Source organism: Notothenia rossii (genome assembly GCF_949606895.1).
Source record: "Notothenia rossii genome assembly, chromosome: 4".
Taxonomy (NCBI): Eukaryota; Metazoa; Chordata; class Actinopteri; order Perciformes; family Nototheniidae; genus Notothenia; species Notothenia rossii.
In genome coordinates, this window is record NC_136902.1 from 51,141,323 (window position 1) to 51,160,788 (window position 19,466).

Here is a 19,466-nt window from a genome sequence, read left to right on the forward strand (position 1 = left end):
GACCGCTTTTCAACAATCACACTACACTCCCTGTCATTGACATAATTAATAGATAGTTTAGCTTCCAGTGTGCGAAATACGGGGGGGTCCGGGGGAGCTCGACCCCCCCGTTTAACACCTGAGCCCCCCTGAAAGCCTCAACAGCAACATTTAGGGGGGGTCTGAAATTATAATATGTATTTGTCACTTGCAATGGTCACTAAAATGTTTTTAAGCCTACTATGTCCAGTATTCATAATTCAAAACATTTATTCACAAATAACTTCTATTTTGGCTGTCAAAAGCAGAGCCAGCCGCGTGACACGGGTACGCTGCGTGACGCGGACACAAATTATGCAAATTAGCCATGCGCGGCAAAGAGGAGAGAAAGACGTTACATTAGAGGACTCAAATGTCTAAGAGAAAGCTAAACCAAAGTGTTTCACTCGCGCACTTTGGGTTCACATCCAAAAAAGTGACACCACGAGATGACCATGAGACACCCAGAGATGATGCTGATGACGCAGCAGCTAGCACAGCACTCGCTACCAGAACCGTTAGCGAGTCGGGGGCTCCTGTCCCGCCCAGTCACTCCCCAGAAGGAGGTGAAGTTGAGGCAGAGCGCTCAGAAGACGCAGCAGTTGCGGAGGTAGCTGCCACTGCTGCTAGTGACTTTCCGCCGGGTGGTTGGACAACGAAGCAGGTGGGCGAATGGAAAGACCGCAACCCTTGGCTTGACATTAAGGCTGGAAAGTTAGGATGCTTAGTGTGTAGGAAAGCAAAAACGTTGCTACTCTCAGAAAAGGGACCGGGTTTACACCTCTCGGAAGACTGGATCAATGGTGATGTTACTAGCCCTGATGCAAAACAGCTACGAAAGAAGATATACAAACACAGGGACAGCCAGGCCCACACAAGGTCAGTGGAAATAGTACAGATGAAAGACAAAGAAACCCTCCCAAACTGTTTCATTGATGTACAGTCCGATTTACTCAAGAAAACAACAGTCTCGTTTAGAACAGCTTACACCGTAGCAAAGGAAAGGCTATCTTATAAAAAGCTCAACCCCCTCATGACAATGCAGGAGCTGAATGGAGCCGAAGTTGGGAATATCCACAAATCTGACCATGCATGCGCAGAAATAATAAGTCACATTGCAAAGGAAATGCGCCGCAAGTTCGTCTCTAATGTGAAAGAAATGGATTCAAAGGTATCAATCACAATTGATGAAAGTACTGTTCACGGTCGTCCCTATCTAATCATTTACGTAAGATGTGATGTCAGTGGTAAGGGGGATGTAGATAATGTTTTCCTGGATATAGTGGAACTCACAGATGGGGTCGATGCTGAATCAATTTATAACTCGATGATGGCGAGTCTATATAAAGCTGGAATGGATGATGACTTTTTGAAGACGCACCTAATAAGCATAGCCACCGATGGGGCTGCAGTGCTCACGGGAAAAGCCAGTGGGCTTGTCGTCAGACTCAAAAACAATTTTCCGAACGTGCAGTCTGTACACTGCCTGGCGCACAGACTAGAACTGTCAGTCAAAGATGCTCTTAAAGATGTGGGTGGCACTAATCACTTTGAGATATTTATTTCACATTTATGCTCACTCTACAATCAGTCAACCAGGAATTCCAGATTGCTGAAAGAAGCAGCGGCCGAGCTCAACATGGAAATACTGAAAATAGGTCAAATTTTCACCATCAGATGGGTTGCCAGCAGCTTTAAAACAGTAAAAGCTGTATGGAAAGATTTCCCCGCACTAGCACTCCATTTTAAAGCATCCAGTGAGAACGCATCACGTAATGATCTTGAGAGGCAAAAATACAAGGGACTTCTCAAGCACCTAACCAACTCAGGATTTGTGGAAGATTTGGCTGTCATGAAAGACATCCTGCGTGAACTCCAGAGCCTGTCTCTCAAGCTGCAGAGAAGAGAAATGACACTTGTGGACTCAAGTGTCCACATCAAACAAACCATCAATGTTTTGACCGCCATGAAGACGACCGGGGGGAGATCAATGAAGAAGGCTGAACAGGGCGTCTCATCGGGCTTTTTTAAGGACGTAGAGCTGACAGAAGGCAGGGGGAAAATAAACAAGCCTCGTTTTTATGAATTGGTGGTTGCTACTCTAACCAAGCGCTTACCGGAGTCAAGCTTGGTCCAGACGCTCAAAGCTCTTGATAAGCGCTTTTGGCCAGGAGAGCGGGAAGACTTGACTTTGTATGGCGAACAAGAAGTACACCGTCTGGCTAAATCGCTCGGAGAACCAGCCGGGGACGCCGTGGGGCAGTTTAGAGACTGGAAATTGCAGGGCACTCCACCGGGCAAAACACTGGAACGGCTATGCACGTCTGCTGAGTGCGAGAGAGGCTTTTCCGCCGTGAATACACAAGTTATTGAGCCGTTTCCGCTCTACATCCTGAACTCCTCCCTTCGATGCAATGCACTTCCGTTTTGGCGGACTGGGTTTGTTTTGCTAGCTAGCTCCGTTGTGCCGACAAAGCACTGATATCGCAGAGACAAAGAGGATATAACAATTACAACATGAAGAAAAGTGGTTCGGGAACTACGTGTGCGGTAGTTGGTTGCAATCACTCGAGAAAGCACCTGAACGAGTGGTTAGATAGAGAGTGCTACGACCACAAACCAGCACCCAGCACCCAGCCATGTTGTTCATTAAATACAGATAAACACAACAAATACTGCATGCATTGTATTTTTTAATATTATATATGAATATTTTCATAGTGATGTAATTGTGTGGGCTGCTTTTATATTTTAATTTGTAATACCTGTTAGGATTAAACATGTGATCTTTCTTGTTGAAGCCATTTCTTTAGTTTCCTCTCAACAATTAATTAATTCAGTGTTATTTATGTACAGTATGAGCTTAATATGAATGATGAACTGTGTTAAAAGAAATTGTAGCACTCTAAGGAACATATGAAATGCAATAATGCAATAACAGTGCAATAATGAAATTAAATTACATCAAACTTTATTTTCACTCAAACAGTACAGGCACATATGATATATTGCACAGCATAAAGAGATCATGTAAATTGTGCATTATGTAAACAACAGACAACTGTTGGCTCCTGTGGGCATGACCTAAATAAGGCAGTTTATTTTGGTTTTATGCTGGGCCACGTCGTCATGTTATCCTCCCAGTTTTGCACTGAATTCGGGTGGGGGAGAGTAACGCCATCTCCAGTCAAAGAAGTAGAATCGTGTTCCCAAGCTAGCATCACTGTTAGCATCGAAATCGCTGTGTTTACACCAGTGCCCGTCTGACTGTTTACATCGGTTTACACCGACAGACGCTGTGCAAAAGACTTCCGGCGGAAATGAAGTGCATTTGTGTAGTGTCATGGCGCTACCCGTGTTTTGGCGCGTAAACTTGTCTATAACACCGACAACCAGAGCCGCAACAGGTTGCGCGAGGAGAGCCTGTCTTCGCTTCTGTTTGTGGACCTAAACGGACCCCCTTTGGACAAATTCGACCCAGTGCCGTTCGTGAAAAGCTGGATTAAAGCAGGACATCGTCTCTCTTCTTCTTGGAAATCAGGACGGCAACGAGAAGAAGTCGAGCCAAGGCATCTTTGGTCTATTCTCACTTAAGGTAAAAGACTATTTTTTCGATCTTTGCTGTGCATAAGATGAGCGTGTGCGTATGTCCTGTGTGGATTCCGGGGTTAAGAAGAAAAGCATAATTAGCCTTGGTCTTCAAGTTGGTGTGTGTGTGTGTGTGTGTGTGTGTGTGTGTGTGTGTGTGTGTGTGTGTGTGTGTGTGTGTGTGTGTGTGTGTGTGTGTGTGTGTGTGTGTGTGTGTGTGTGTGTGTGTGTGTGTGTGTGTGTGTGTGTGTGTGTGTGTGTGTGTGTGTGTGTGTGTGTGTGTGTGTGTGTGTGTGTGTGTGTCTGAGACCAGCTCTGCTCCCATTTCCTCGCATAGAATCGAAAACAGATGGTTCTTTAACGGTCGCGTATTCATTCATATGAACGTTAGAATATATAATTATTTGACAGCGCCCCGGTTGAGAAACGCTGCTACTACTGATTGTCTTGGATTGCATCCATGAAATATTGTATAGGCCGACTGCATATTGAGAAATCTTGAGAAATCTTATTGACGGGTATTTCGCACACTGCTTCTCACTATCATTTGCTGTGGCAAACTGATGTTAACGATCCTAACTGAAAGGCTGCCTGCCAAACGTAAACATTCAGCCACGTGACATTCAGCCGAACTCTCGCGAGAGTTTTACACAAGACGGATCCTTTCTAGGCATAACCAAGATCCTCAGCTCGATGATTCATGGTTTAGCCGCAATGCACGTTGGGAAATGGTGTTTATGCGATGTGAAATCCGAAAACATTTAAAAAAAAAAAAAAAACGTTATTCCGAGTTTGCTTGCTTTTCTCTTTGGAGCTAATCACATAACGGCAATGTAATACACGGTTCGGCTGCATTACATATTACATATCTGCCGTAGTTATCTATTTATAGAGCCCTGATGAGAAGACTTCTATACAAACAGGAAGAACTGCCGCCAAAACTGAAAACGTGACGTGGATCACAAATATATCAGCCATTTAACAACATCTTAGATTTATTTTCACACAATATGTCTCCCTTGCAATATCAACAGTAATTCGGCTGACTTTTATATTGGATCCAATTGGTAGATAGGTAGTATTTACACCATAACAGCTTATAGACGGGCACCTAGTGGTTAAAGCGCGTTATTGAATTTTATTATTATTATTAACTAACAGAATAAGAGACCTGACAGGTGATGGTCAGACGTTGACCTGGCTGCACAGTCACAGAGGCTGGCTGTGTCAACTGTTCACACTTCACACCTGTACAAATACAAAAAAAGTTATATGACAGATTATCCTGTTAAACAGCAGCATAATCAGTCTTGACTCACTTCCAGCTGCCAGCAGCAGCAGCAGAGAGAACATGATGATGATGACTCTCATTTAATTTAATTTCAAACCTTTATTTATACAGGTGTATCCCATTGAGATCATTGATCTCTTTTTCAAGGGAGACCTGCTCAAGTAAGTTCCACATAAAACATAAAAACATAAACAAAACAACAAAAGGACATCATACAGCATCATTTACATAACTATCCACATAAACAGGTACCAATAGCTTCCGATTGAGTAGCATCCAACCGAGCTTTAAAAACATTTAGTGGCAGCAGATTGCTCAGTTTCCATTTAATTTGCAGACTATTCCAAGACAGAGGAGCTGCGCATCTAAAAGCTGTCTTCCCTAAGACAGTCCTAGCAGTTGGCACATTTAATAAAACCACAGCATTCGATCTCAGGCAGTAGCCACTTACAATTTTCCGTGAGATCAGGGAGCAGATATAAGATGGAAGTTTCCCTAGCATGGCTTTGTATATAAAAATGTACCAGTGACTGAGCCTCCGTACAGTTAGTGAAAGCAAACCAGCCCTTGCATACAGGGTACAGTGATGGGTTAATGCTTTACAGTTTGTCACAAATCTCAGTGCACTGTGATACGCAGCATCTAACTTGACCAGGCAATTAGGTGCATTCATATAAATCAAATCACCATAGTCCAGCACAGGTCAAAAGGTCACAGTGACTAGCCTTTTCCTGGCCTCAAGCAGAGAAACAGGACTTGTTCCTGTAGAAGAAACCTAGCCTAACCTTCAGCTTTTTAAGCAGGTTATTGACATGAAGTTTAGAAATGTGAGATAATCATCAAGCCAGATACCAAGGACTCTGAGAAGACGTGAGCTCCTGATCCCCTTTAATCTCCACTGACAGTCTCTTGTGAAGGCCTTATAACTGTATCACAATGGATATTACTGAGTTTGCATAGAACCAAACGTGTTCACGTGTGATCGTGAACATTAATAGAATATCACCTCCTATCTTCAGAGCAATCTGACTATTATAACATTAGCGTTAAGAAAGCTAAATTAAGTATCTGCCACAACATAAGTAACTGGATCAAAGTAACAGTACAGTCCGCGGCATCACATCATAATGTATCATATATTTCCTTATCTGAGTCAGCTGAGCCGTATCTGGCCGTGCAACACTTACAGTGTCACATACTGTATGCAGAAGTATTATTTTAAGCAACACATTACGAAACACTCGAGTCAAATGTAATTAAAGTCAGATCGTGTCTTAGACGGGGCATATCATAAACCTGTTAATGTACGCATTCAAACACTTTTTCTTGTACCAGCTGTATTCACCTTGCAGGTGCAGCTATGTGGCTTTTATCCTGGATAAAGTGTTTGAGTCATGGATGTTTAAAGTTTAACGTCTTCATATTTGTCTAATTATATAGTTGACTTTTCATTCAGGAAGTATGACGCGCTGCGCTGTCAGTACGCTTCTCCATGTTTGTGATTGGTTGAATGCTCCAAATACTACCCCTTTTATGTGCGCACCTAACTAGATAGGACACGGCTGGCTTGAGCGATCCACTTGATAACCCGTGTCGTCGTGCCGTTTAGCGAGAGGGCGTATGTTTTGGATTAGGCCAACCGGCTAACTCAAACATATCCAGGTTAGGTTGAACCAGTTTCGTCGTATACCCCCCAGGTCTTGTCCTGACTGAGCACAGGCACCTGTAGCCTTGGCTGCTGTGCTCTGTGTTTTGTCTCCCTGTTCCTGCCTATTGGCGTCAGCTGATAGAGGTGTTGGTTTTATCTTGTTATGCACAATGTTGATTCTTCTCTCAGAACTAGCTAAATATGGGTCTGGGGTAGAGATCTTCAGAATTGGTTTGGCATCTTTTGTGTCAATTCGTGGCACACAACATGTCTTGTGAATAAACCATCAGTTTGCCATCGAAGTTCCTGCTCTCCTCGTGTCTCTCTGACTCCTGTTTCCATTGCTTCAGAAGTTTCCATCGCATATGAAAGATTTTCACATGTTTGTAAATGATTTTGGTTTCAGTGTGTGTGTTTCACATGGGTGAACAGTATATTTATATGTTATGGAATGAAATACAATGTCAGATTAGGGGAAAGTTAGGGGAGTGCATGTTAATGTGTCTGGAGGTGGCGTGTTCCAAAAGTGTTTGGGTTTGTCTGCCGTGTGTGGGCTGCGTTCCATTTCAAATTGCCGCCTGTACAATGTATGCACCAGTCTGTGATATGCCGATGTGCCCTCCATACACGCCGATCACACAGACTGCGTCTGCCTCTCGCCCTCATCTTGTGGAGGGAGCCTCAACTGATGCGCAAATGCGGCGCAATTGAGCGCGCCACAGTTTCTGCTACGAGGCTCCACTAGCTGTAATCGGCATGGTGTGTCCAGGGTTTACACACCACCCCCCCGTCGACGCTCGCGAGGGCCTCATCACATCACAGTCCTGCCGATGTGATATAAAGTATAGGACCTTTTTCCTCATGGGTGTCATTCATAACAGACCAATCATGACAGTTTTAGAGAATGAGTTTGTATGGATACACTTAAAACATATATTTGTATTTGTCTTGGCTTCAGCTCACTGATAACATAAGAACACAAATAGGCACAACACTTACATAGATGTTTTTTTTATATGTATTTTATTACTCCAAAGTAGAAAAAAAAAAAGTCAGCCATATTTAACTGGGAAAGTTTTCCTTTGGCTCCCAGGATTTTTTCCACTTCGCCCCACTGTAAAACAGAAACACAGCAAATATTTTTACTTTTTTTCAACTGTTTGGAATATGTAGTTCTACAGTATGTTGACAATGCTATTTCAAATGAGAAGATACACTAAGTCACTCAAAAATATCATGATGAAAGTGCAGTATAATGTATATATTTATATATAACACGTACATCATATATAATACAAGGTACATTTTTTATTTCAAAGTCAATGTTTCATTTGACCAATTCTTTGAATTTGCTGTCTTATCAATGCCCAAACATACAGCACTAAACTTAGACAACTGCCTGCAAGACTGCACACAGAAATAATACTACTTACTACTACTAACTATACTTATAGTATAATTGTTAAGAACAAATGTAACAAGTCAGTAATTACAAAAGAGATCAAATACCATCCAGCCTCACATATCAATCATTTAACCTTTAGTGATATTGATCAAGGATAAACTCTATTGTATATTTTATTTTAATTTCTATTTCAATGTAGGCTACTTCCCTGCTTATGTGTTACAATCAGACAGCGTTTCTAGGGCGCGATGTCTGAATGACGAAGGGCAGAGAACTTGGATGTCTTACTTTATGGCGCAAACGTCTGATAGAGCCATTGATGACATGGCTCCCCACCCCCATGTGATCAACTAAATTCAATTTACTGCTGAGGAACCCAAAATGTTGAAGTTAGTGATCTCAGGGTTGATGAAGTTGGTTGGTAAGACTACTTTGTGGCCCCTGTTCTGCCAGACCCATCAGCTACACTGAAGGAAACTTCAGATTAGATACATACCAGAGCAAGACTGCCACTGCACCAACACCTCGGTATGGCCCTGAGTAAAGAAACACAGATTTTAGGTAAACTTCATTTTTTTCAAATGTCATACATGTAAATACAAAAAGTCCAGTGAAATCAAATGATAATTTGAAATAATAGTAGGTACGATTAACTCAAACATATGAAGGACTGTAACATAGTCAATAGCATTTTCCCCATCAGTTTAATATTTTGGAATACTATTATTATTTAACAAAATATTTTTAATGCCAAGAATAGGAATTCACCTACAAAGGATTACAAGAAAAAATGTAATATACAAATAAATGGCTGGACATGATGCATTAATGCGACATGAAGCATTACACAAGTACCTCAACCTTAAATTAATAATAAACTATTGTTACTGTAATTTCAATATTTACATTAGTAGTCATGCTTAAGACTGAAACACTCCTTTTAAACAAAGTATACGAAAATCCAATAAGATAAGACTTGGTTCCACGGAAACATTATTGTCATTGTTTATTTATTTTAAAATATTTTCTAAACAAACCTCCCTGATTTGTTCCCTCAGTAGTTTTTTGTAGGGGAAAATGTCTGACCCTTGATGAATGGGACATTCTGCAAGGAATTAAAAGATGGTAATAAGTTGAAGTTCAGCAATAACCTCCTAAACATTGCCTAACATCACATTGTGCTCAATTAAACTGTTCAAAATGGCACTGAGACTTTTGATACTGCAAAGTCTTAAACAAAACAAAAGGTGGCGTATTCTAATTGTACCGATGATTGTTTTCTCTCTCTTTAACTAATTCAATGTGCAAAATCAAACACAGTTTCAGTCGATGTAAATAAGATAATTACTAATTAACCCGCACATACCATTAATTGCCACTTTATTCCTTGTTGGTCTTCTTTTCTGTGAGGAAGACACTGAGGAGAGAGCAGGAGTCAGGCCGGAGGAGAGAGCAGGAGTCAGCCCGGAGGAGAGAGCAGGAGTCGGGCCGGAGGAGAGAGCAGGAGTCAGGCCGGAGGAGAGAGCAGGAGTCAGGCCGGAGGAGAGAGCAGGAGTCAGCCCGGAGGAGAGAGCAGGAGTCAGCCCGGAGGAGAGAGCAGGAGTCAGCCCGGAGGAGAGAGCAGGAGTCAGCCCGGAGGAGAGAGCAGGAGTCAGCCCGGAGGACACAGGAGTGAGGAAGAGAGTGAACTCAGTGTCAGTCTCGGTGGTAAGAGGTACAGACAAGTCTGATCCTGGGTCAGCGGCCATTTCTGCCTGTGTGGTTGAAGGGCCATCAGGTTCAACTGCCAAAGTCACTATTGAGAAGAAAAAAAAGTAGACGCATGGTGAATAAATGACCAAGTATAATCCGCCATATACATTTATAATCTGAGTAATTACAGCTAAAAATGAAACAGCAGAACATCAGTGATTATGTGTTACAATGGCGTTTGTTAGCAACCAGGAAATGACACCAGTAAGGACAAACAGATGAGAATGCTGCGTGGGGTCTGGGTGCCGTGTTGGCGGGACGTTGGGGGGCTCCCTGCTCCGCCCTTTGAGGCTCGAGGAGCAGACATTGTGAGCTGGATTACTGGTGTTGTTTCCTGGTTGCTGCGTGGGGTCTGCGAGACAGCGAGGAACTCAGCCTGAGCGCACATACACACACACGCACTCACAGCCAGGCTGTGAGTGTGAGTGCGTGTGTGTGTGAGGAGATCCACGGAGCCTCGGCTGAGAAAAGATAAGGCTGAGTGAGTGTGTGTGTGTGAGCCGGTACGTCACTATGCCCGTTACGTCACTATACTCAGGAAGAAAAAAATGGAAAAAGAGCAGCATAGACAGGTATTTTCTGTGTTAGAGTTGTACTCGCTACAGGGTGTACTTTGAGGGTTTGTGACTCTGCAGACCGTTTACATGCAGGAAAAGCTACATAACACACAAGGGCAGGGCTCGAGCTTAAGGACCTCCCGTCGTCCCGGGGCCGAAAAAAATAGTGTCAGGGAGGATAAAAAATAATTTTGGGACGAATTTGGGACGAGAGTTAAAATAAAAATACCATGGTAACTCTACTACAAACGGCGATGAAAATGAAATCGACTGCACGTTGTGTGTAGCACACAATTATTAAACCTCCTTGTCAACATAAACACACAAAACATTTAGCAACCCGCGAAACACACACAGAGACACACACACACACACACACACACACACACACACACACACACACACACACACACACACACACACACACACACACACACACACACACACACACACACACACACACACACACACACACACACACACGTAAACTGTGTCCATGTGCTGTCAGCCAGCCGCACAGCTGGCTGTGCCCGCGAATTCCTGGCCCGCAAATTTGCGGGTCTATCTACAGTAGGCTATGTACTGAGTGTGTGTATTTCGCGGGTTGAGTGATGTAAAATGACAATGGTATCCCGTGGAGGAATTCTGAAATGTTTTACCTTTACATCACAAAAACGCACAGCAGAACCAGACCCTGGAGCGCCGGCCTCTTTATTTACTTACTCCACTTCATCCCCTATGGGTAATAAGGCTGAGATGAGAACCCTCCATCGTATTTAGTCCTTAGCAACATGCTGCGCCTCTCCCCATGTATGGATGGGTACCGAGCCCCGGTATTAAACGGGCTCCGCCCGGGCCGGAATTATTAAAGACAGTGGTAACGTTAAGCTCCGACGTTATCTGACTTTTTATCGGTACTGGAGACATTTAAAAAATATATGTCATATGTAGTATTGCTACATAAACATTATATCGCAGTTTTAGTTTATCCAACTCCGTTTCTAATATGCAATAAGACTACAACATGCGTCTATGATGTATTTTCGAGCTTTCCAATCCAGACGAGATCTCTCTCTCCCGTCTGTGTGCGAGGGGGCGGGGCAGTTTGTAAAGGTCTCCTGACTGTGTTACAGACTGTCCTCCTGGTTAGTGGTTACTCTGGGTTCTGTCTTCAGGACAGAGTGTTGGATTTTTTTGGTTAATTGGATGGGACTTGATTTGATTCAATATTAGTAATTTTCTCGTTTGTGTGTTTGTTTAAATATATTTAGCCTTTGTCATGTGATTGACTGATTTACTCAAATAAAAAGGTTAATGAATTATCATCTAATGATTTGTATGATGTTTTATTTATGTTAAAGGTCACTTTGAATGATTTTAACTAATGATAAGTAGTAGAAAAACTAATATTTTAAATTCGGGACGGTCCACATTAATTTCGGGACGGCTTAGATTGTATTTCGGGACGGTTCCGGGAGGATGGTGAAAAAAGTTAGTCGAGAGCCCTGCACAAGGGGACGGGTAATAACCGGAAAAGCATGACATGGGCCCATTAACTGACAAAACAAGACATAACGACATATTTTTTACTACTTGGTAAACAGTGATTCACATTTTTTTACATTTAAAACCAGATAACTGAGCAACTAATTTACAAAAGATTTTAACAGATAAATTGCTGAAATATAGCATGCAGATTTGTATACTTTACCATTAATAAGGCTTTCGTAAATCCTCTTTATGGTAACAAGTGCATTGTTACCATCTTCTGTCTCGATTTGCCATGGACAGATGCAATCGGCCGCAAAACCATTTGTGCCTCTCTTGGCAAGAAGGAGGATGGGACGCCGATCTAACATTTTCCATTTGTGGAGCTGGAACACAATGGACACAAAAAAACAAGAAATATTATGTACACAACAGCTCTAAACATTTTCACACACCTAGAGCCATTATAACTCCATTTATTTTGCATAAGTGAAAAATGCACTGATGTGATACGTGTGCACATTGAGGAAGGCACCCCACAATTAACCAGGTGTGATTTTAGACCCCTTTTAGGGGAGCCCCTAAAAAAGAACTGTTAAAAAAAAAAAGAAGTTTATCGAGCTCGGGTTCACTTTGAGTTTTTTTTACATGGGCATAGTTATTTTTATATGGGTTAGGGATGCCAGCGATTATTCTATTTTTCGAATATTCGTTACAGTCTCCATAATCGAAAATTATTTTTAAAATTCGATTTTATTTATATATATTTTTATTATTATTTATGTTTTTCTTTTTTTTCCTGGCTTAGTTTCAATTCGGCGGCGAATAATCGATTAATATTCGCCAGGGCTGTCCGATTTTGATCATGGTCAGTTTCTGGCATCCCTGATATGGGTCCATTTAACTCTCACATTCAGATATCTGAATAAGCTACATTTAGCTTTGAAACATGTCAGCAAGCTATAACCTATATCATTTCAGGTTCAAAGTTCTGCATTAACAGCACTTCAGATGTAAAGCTGGTGTTACAGGGGAATTTTGAAATGACTGGTCGAACACGGCTCAAAGTCAGAGACTCTGGTAAGCTTAATGAAAGTGCTTTTAAGAGCTTCTTTATTAATACTAACTCTTTCCAGGTCTTGATTGTCTTTCAAGCACTATATTAATATGGGCTGGTTTTGATTCTGTGACATTCTTGGTTTTACCATTTATTCAAAAATGTATATGATATTTATTTTACTTTTGGAAACCATAGTCACATAATTATGTGTTTTCCATACCATGAAGTTCCAAAATAAAATATAAAACACCAAATTGCAGGTTTTTTTGTAAGATATAATTAGAAAAACATGTACATTGAAGCTCTGATTCTAGGAATTACCACTGGCCTGAACTATGTTACTTCTGGTTAAGAAATAATGTTTTACTAAAACTGGGTACCTGCAAGTACAAACACTATCTAACATCAGTTCGAAAAAATGTGTTATGCCTTTACAGATTTAAATACAACGGTGACAACAATTTTGCTTAACACATTACATGAAGTGCAGTAATCGTGCACTAGTCTGTACTTCTCACATAAACTTAATTAAGAAATTAGGATTATTTTAAAAAAAAGTAAATGAGGGCGACTGTTGGAAAGTATAAATCAATTAACTAATTTAACAATTTGTATAAAAAGATTAAGATCAGGGATTATTTACACACTTTTATGATAACTGACATCTATAATAATAATAATAAATGGGATTTATATAGCGCTTTTCTAGACCCAAAGACGCTTTACATTATGAATCAGGTTGACAAACAAAACAAGAACAAAAACAAAAACAAAAACAAAAACAGAAAAGCAGTCAGGAGGATGTTGGTTCAGAGGGGGGAGGGGCAGGTTTAAGGATAAGCAGAGTTGAAGAGGTGGGTTTTGAGACGGGACTGGAACAGGGTGAGGGAATCAGACTCACGGAGGTCTTGGGGGAGGGAGTTCCAGAGCTTCGGGGCTGCCACAGAGAAGGCTCTGTCCCCGAAGCTCCGGAGTTTGGCCTTGGGGATTGAGAGCAAACCGGCTGAGGTGGATCCGAGGGACCGGGGTGGTTGGTAGAGGATGAGGAGGTCAGTGAGGTAGGGGGGGGGCAGATGGTGGAGGGCTTTATAGGTGAGGACCAGGAGTTTGTAGTGAATGCGGTGTGAGACGGGAAGCCAGTGGAGTTCTTTGAGGACCGGGGTGATGTGATGCCATGATTTGGTGTGGGTGAGGAGTCTGGCGGCTGCGTTCTGGACACGCTGGAGTCTGTTGAGGGATGTTGTGCTGATGCCGAAGAGGACTGAGTTGCAATAGTCAAGGCGGGAGGAGATGAAGGCGTGAATGAGTCGCTCAGCTGCGGGGCAGGTGAGAGAGGGACGGAGTTTGGCGATATCGCGGAGGTGGAAAAATGAGGTTTTTACAACTTGGCGGATGTGGGGGTCGAGGGAGAGGGTGGGGTCGAATATCACGCCAAGGTTGCGTGCCTGGGTGGAGGGGGAAACAGGGGTGCCATCGATGGTGAGTGTCAGGTTGGGGGTTTTGCTGAGGGTGGATTTGGAGCCGATGAGGAGGAGTTCAGTTTTATTGCTGTTGAGTTTGAGGAAGTTGTGTTGCATCCAGGATTTTATTGCAGTCAGACAGGATTCGATGTGTGTGAGAGGGGGGTTGTGGGGGGATTTGGTGCTGAGGTAGATCTGTCTGTCGTCAGCATAGCAATGAAAGTCCAGGTTGTGATGGCGGAGAATCTGACCAAGGGGGAGGATGTAGAGGAGGGGGCCGAGTACTGAACCTTGGGGAACACCTTGGGTGACTGAAACTGTGGTAGAGGAGTGATTGTTGAGGGAGATGAAGTGGGATCTGTCGGAGAGGTAGGACTGGAGCCACCTGAGTGCATTACCTTCGATACCGATATCCCGGAATCGGGTAAGCAGGATAGTGTGGCTCACGGTATCGAAGGCTGCACTCAGGTCAAGCAGGATGAGGATGTTGAGGGAACCGGTGTCAGCAGAGGTGAGGAGGGAATTGAGGACTTTGATGAGTGCCGTTTCTGTGCTGTGGTGAGGACGAAAACCAGACTGAAGGGGTTCAAAAAGGTCATTTTTTTTGGAGATGGCGGTGGAGTTGTTTGGAGATGATGCGTTCTATTGTTTTTGAGAGAAAGGGGAGGTTGGAGATGGGGCGGTAATTACTGAGGGAGGAGGGATCCAGACCGGGTTTCTTGAGGATGGGAGTGACAGCAGCAGTTTTGAAGGCAGAGGGAACGGTTCCTTGGGACAGGGAGGAGTTGAAAAGGTTAACAAGGTAGGGGCACAGGACGGGGAGGCAGGACTTCAGAAGAGGGGTGGGTAGAGGGTCAAGCGAGCAGGTTGTGGGTTTGGAGGAGCTGATCAGTTGGAGTATTTCAGGGGGGGTAACCAGAGTGAACTGGGAGAGAATGCCATGGGGAGGAGGGCTTGGGAGGTCAAGGGAGATGGAGGGAGGAATTGTGGCGGTGGATGATGGGGGAGATGTTTGTGTGTCAGATGCAGCGGATAGGGAGTGATTAACTGCAGTGATTTTGTCAGAGAAAAACTGGAGGAATTAACTGCATAGAGTGGAAGTGGAGGAAGAGAGGGTGTCAGCACGGGGTTTGAGGAGCTTGTTGACGGTGGAGAAGAGGGTTCTGGGGTTACGGGAGGGGTCGATGAAGATGGTGGAGAGGTAAGCAGATTTTGCGGCATTGAGGGCGTCTCTGTAGGTAGTGAGATGGAGTTTGTAGGAATCATGGTGAACTGTGAGGGATGATTTCATGGTTAGGCGTTCAAGCTGGCGGCCGGTTTGCTTCAGTTTGCGGAGTGCAGGGGTGAACCAGGGTGAGGAGGTTTTAAAAGTGACATTTTTCCTTTTGAGGGGGGCCAAGCTATTGAGGGAGGCGAGTCGGGTTGAATTAAGGTGGTTGAGTTGATCATCGGGTGAGCTGAGGTTCGAGTCCATGGGGAGAGTAGAGGATAGCAGGTCGGAGAGGTGCTGGGGATCGACAGAGCGTAAATTACGGAAAGTGATGTTCCTGGATGGGGGGGGGGGGGCGGCGGACTGGGGAGGCTGTGGTGAACTGTATGAGTTTGTGGTCAGAGAGGGGAAAGGGGCAGGGGTGGAGGTCGAGTACTGTGAGGTTGGTGGAGCAGACAAGGTCAAGGATGTGTCCTTTATCGTGGGTGAGGAAGGTGACATGTTGTGTAAATGAGAAATTGTCCAGAAGGGAGGAAAATTCAGAAGCGTGTTTGCAGGTGGTGGAGTCCATGTGGATGTTAAGGTCGCCAAGGAGTAACAGACGTGGAGAGAGGGATGAAGCAATGACATCTGCAAGAGAAAAAAGCTTACCAGTAAATGTTTCGAGTCATACACTTTGTTGACACTGTGGTTTTTCTTTTGCGTGTCCTTCCACTCATGTGCAACCTTTTCTTTTTGCTTGGAGAGTTTCTCTTTGTAGGGTTGGATGGCACCACATTGTTTGCATTTTTTACTTGCTACTCCTATGCTTTGCCTGCATGTCTGGCACACTTTTTGAGTAGGCATCTGTAACAGCAACACAGATAATGTCAGGGAATACAAAAAATAAGAATACTATACTACAAATGTTTACAGGATTCATGTATTTTATTATATCGTGAAAAATCTTGTTAAAACAATGAACTCATGTTTTTTTATCTTTTAGATAGGATGAACAAAAATCACAAGAGTAAGGAAAACAATGTTATACAGAGTCAGTCACATGTTTAAAGTGACTGTTATGGACAACCCTAATCTGTCAATATCTGGTTGATCCAAAAGTTGATGCTCCATCATCACAGAAAATAATAATAAAATCATCATTACCAGGGGTGTATTGCTAATTCTATAAGTTCTGCATGTGTGCAGGCGCAGTTGTGGCTCGTTTTGAAGCTTATGTAACTACTGTCAATTAACACTCCAGCCAGAATCAACAAAGAATGGTCATTTATTAAGTCTGCATTATTGAATAAATGTGTGATTCTTACAGTAAATGCTGCACACAGCTGCGTGATAGTCAAGTGATCAGTGAAGGACCTTTATAAACTAACTTCCTCCTGCTGGCTGAGGTACAAAGGTTACTATATAAAAAGTGTGCACATTTATTTAGTATCCTATCCATGTGAATATGTTTTAAGTGGGGGTGGACCTCATGTCCTCTAGGGGGGTCCGGAGGCCCCCGGGAAGTTAAATGCATCAATCTTGTGCACTTTGAGGGCAACATTAACTAAATCTATGGATACATCTGTCAACACCCATATGAAACTTAACTGTATACATTTCAATAATTTAAAAAAGTGATAAGAATAATACTTTTTTTTTTATTTATCTTTGTGCATATTTAACTATTTACTGTTTTTTTTTTTACGCATTTGTTGTATGTCCAATAGTATGAATTGTAATGATTTCATCGATGTTTTAGATTCATTCGATTTTTTTTAGGGTGCTGTGTGACGTTGAACCTGCGACCTGCAACCTGTGACCTATGAACCTGTATTTGTATGCTACCAAAGGAACTATTGAACCTAAGAACTTGAATTTCCGACTCCTATTGTGGAACATTACAATAATATAAAAGTGTGCCTTGGAAATATGTATTTCCATATATGGTGACCAAACTGTTTCAGACCCACTGAGATAACTTAGACTAAAGTTAACTGTGTAAACATTACATTAGGTACATTAGCCTCTTAGCCTATCCGTTATCATAGCTAGCTAGCACCAGATGCTAACAACCATCCCCGTTTTAGGTACCGGAGCGGTGTTCCGGCAGTATTACACCCCTGGTGACTCTTCACTTAATAGATAAATAGTATTTAATATAGTTATAAAGAATGTGACGTGTGTTAACATTTGGATCAACCGCATGAACCGATGGATCACATAACTTCCATGCTCACGTTAACGTTAGCTGATTCTACTTTTGGCTAATTTAGCTTTGCTATCATTATTCCTAGGTAAACATAGTAATCTTAGTCACTGTACTAGACGACAAAATAAAACAACATAATACATATCCCAAAATGAATATACTTTTGATATCTGACTACTCACGTTTATTAGCTTGTCTGGGAAATAAATGGATGTTGTCAGTGATGCAGTGACGAGTCCAAAACCCCGGTGAGTTAGCATTTTACCACTTCCGGTTCCCTCGCCTCAGAACCAATGAGATTTCTCCATAGGATTTGGGAAAATAGCTTGTAATAAGGTCTGTGGTCAACACAAATTTAAGAGACGGATCACGTTTTGTTCTACGACAGACAGCCGTGATTTTTGAAGAGTGTACGTGTCTGAAAAACAATGGTTGTTAACAGAAGTTGTCGAGGACGTTGTACGTCATTACGCCGCCTCCCGTTGATTTAAAACGCGCCCGTGGGTCGTAAAGGTATACAGGCTGACGCACCCGTTGATTGAAAACGCTGCTCTGGGTCGTATTAATGGGTCGGAAAACAAGGAAAACAATCAACCTATTTGGTCGTATTAGTTGGAGGACTTGTTGCAGCTAAACATCACTGTTGCCGGAAATGCATCTACGAAGGAACCGTGGATGACCCATCAGTGTATCCTCAGTTAGAGCTCCTCAAGATAGCCTCCTCGGCGCTCGATCCTCGGTCCTCGAAGTGGATTTAGAGAAATGAGATGTCCTTCAACAGGGCGCGCTGAAATTCATTTCCGGGTCACTACCGGAGGACCGAGGAGTCGAGGAGGGGGATTTGATGAAATGAGAAAGGGCCATTAGAGGTTTCTCAATACTCAAATTTCCCCTCCTCGACTCCTCGGTCCCAGTGCCCTTGAGCAAGGCACCGGATATCCCCCTTCCCCCCTCACTCCCATAGAGAGGCGAAGTCCCGCCCATCTACTTCCGACCCATGGGACCCCGGAAGCGGAAAATTATACATTGACGTCAATGGAGAGAGAAAAGTCATCTTTCGATCGCGTTTGAATTGTGCCACGAATGACACATATGATGTTTGTCAAATTAAAAGAACATTTTGCAAGTCAAAAAAATAAAAATGTGTCGTAAAACTGTGAAGTTACAATTTTTTTTGTGTGAAACCGCTCAGTGAACTACAGGTCTCTGGTCTCGCACAATACGCGTCACCATCACAAAGATGGCTGTCACGTTAGTAAATTTCACCTGTTTCTTTCAGAATGAGGCGAAAAAGTATAAAACGAGGTGAAAATCACTACAAGTCTGGGCATGTTGAGAGCTGTACATACACGAAAGGGAGCGGTTCTGTAAGAGCCAGCATGCGGGACCGGCTTTACAAGGTTTCAGTGAGTAATATGAGTGCAATGTTTAAGGTTAATGTCAGCTAGCTAACAAGGTACACTAACGTGTTTTGTTTTAGAAACTAGTTTTCTCCTTAAGAACTTTGTGGTGTCTGTGTATGCTGTGGATAACATTAGTGTTCACAAGAACAAGATACACTCCCGTGTTTTGTTTTAGTTGCTCTTCAGATTGAAACGGCCAGTTCTATATCGACTATATGTGTGATCTCCTTTTTACATCTCGTTGTGTCATTTGAGTTTATTTGCTGTGTGTAGATTCAAGGATTTTGGTTATCTTGTCCAGGGATGCAAACTTGTCACCTTTCGGCGAAATTCTCCGTTTTGAATCCAAAATAGGTCGTTTTTGTGATTCCTGTAGATCTGCAATAAAAATATTT

The 19,466-nt window shown here is 42.8% G+C and overlaps 1 protein-coding gene across 1 annotated transcript in view; it reads left to right on the forward strand.

Annotated features, from left to right (window-relative positions):
• Positions 1-467: 467 nt before the first annotated feature.
• Positions 468-19,466, forward strand: part of LOC307034843 (uncharacterized protein) — a gene marked incomplete at its 5' end in the record, with an annotated part of 30,297 nt that continues 11,298 nt past the window's right edge. Inside the window, 4 exons of the mRNA XM_079673769.1 lie at positions 468-628; positions 1,696-2,315; positions 3,516-3,613; positions 9,361-9,657. Coding sequence (XP_079529895.1) covers positions 468-628; positions 1,696-2,315; positions 3,516-3,613; positions 9,361-9,657 — 1,176 coding nt within the window. The remainder of the gene's footprint in view (positions 629-1,695; positions 2,316-3,515; positions 3,614-9,360; positions 9,658-19,466) is intronic.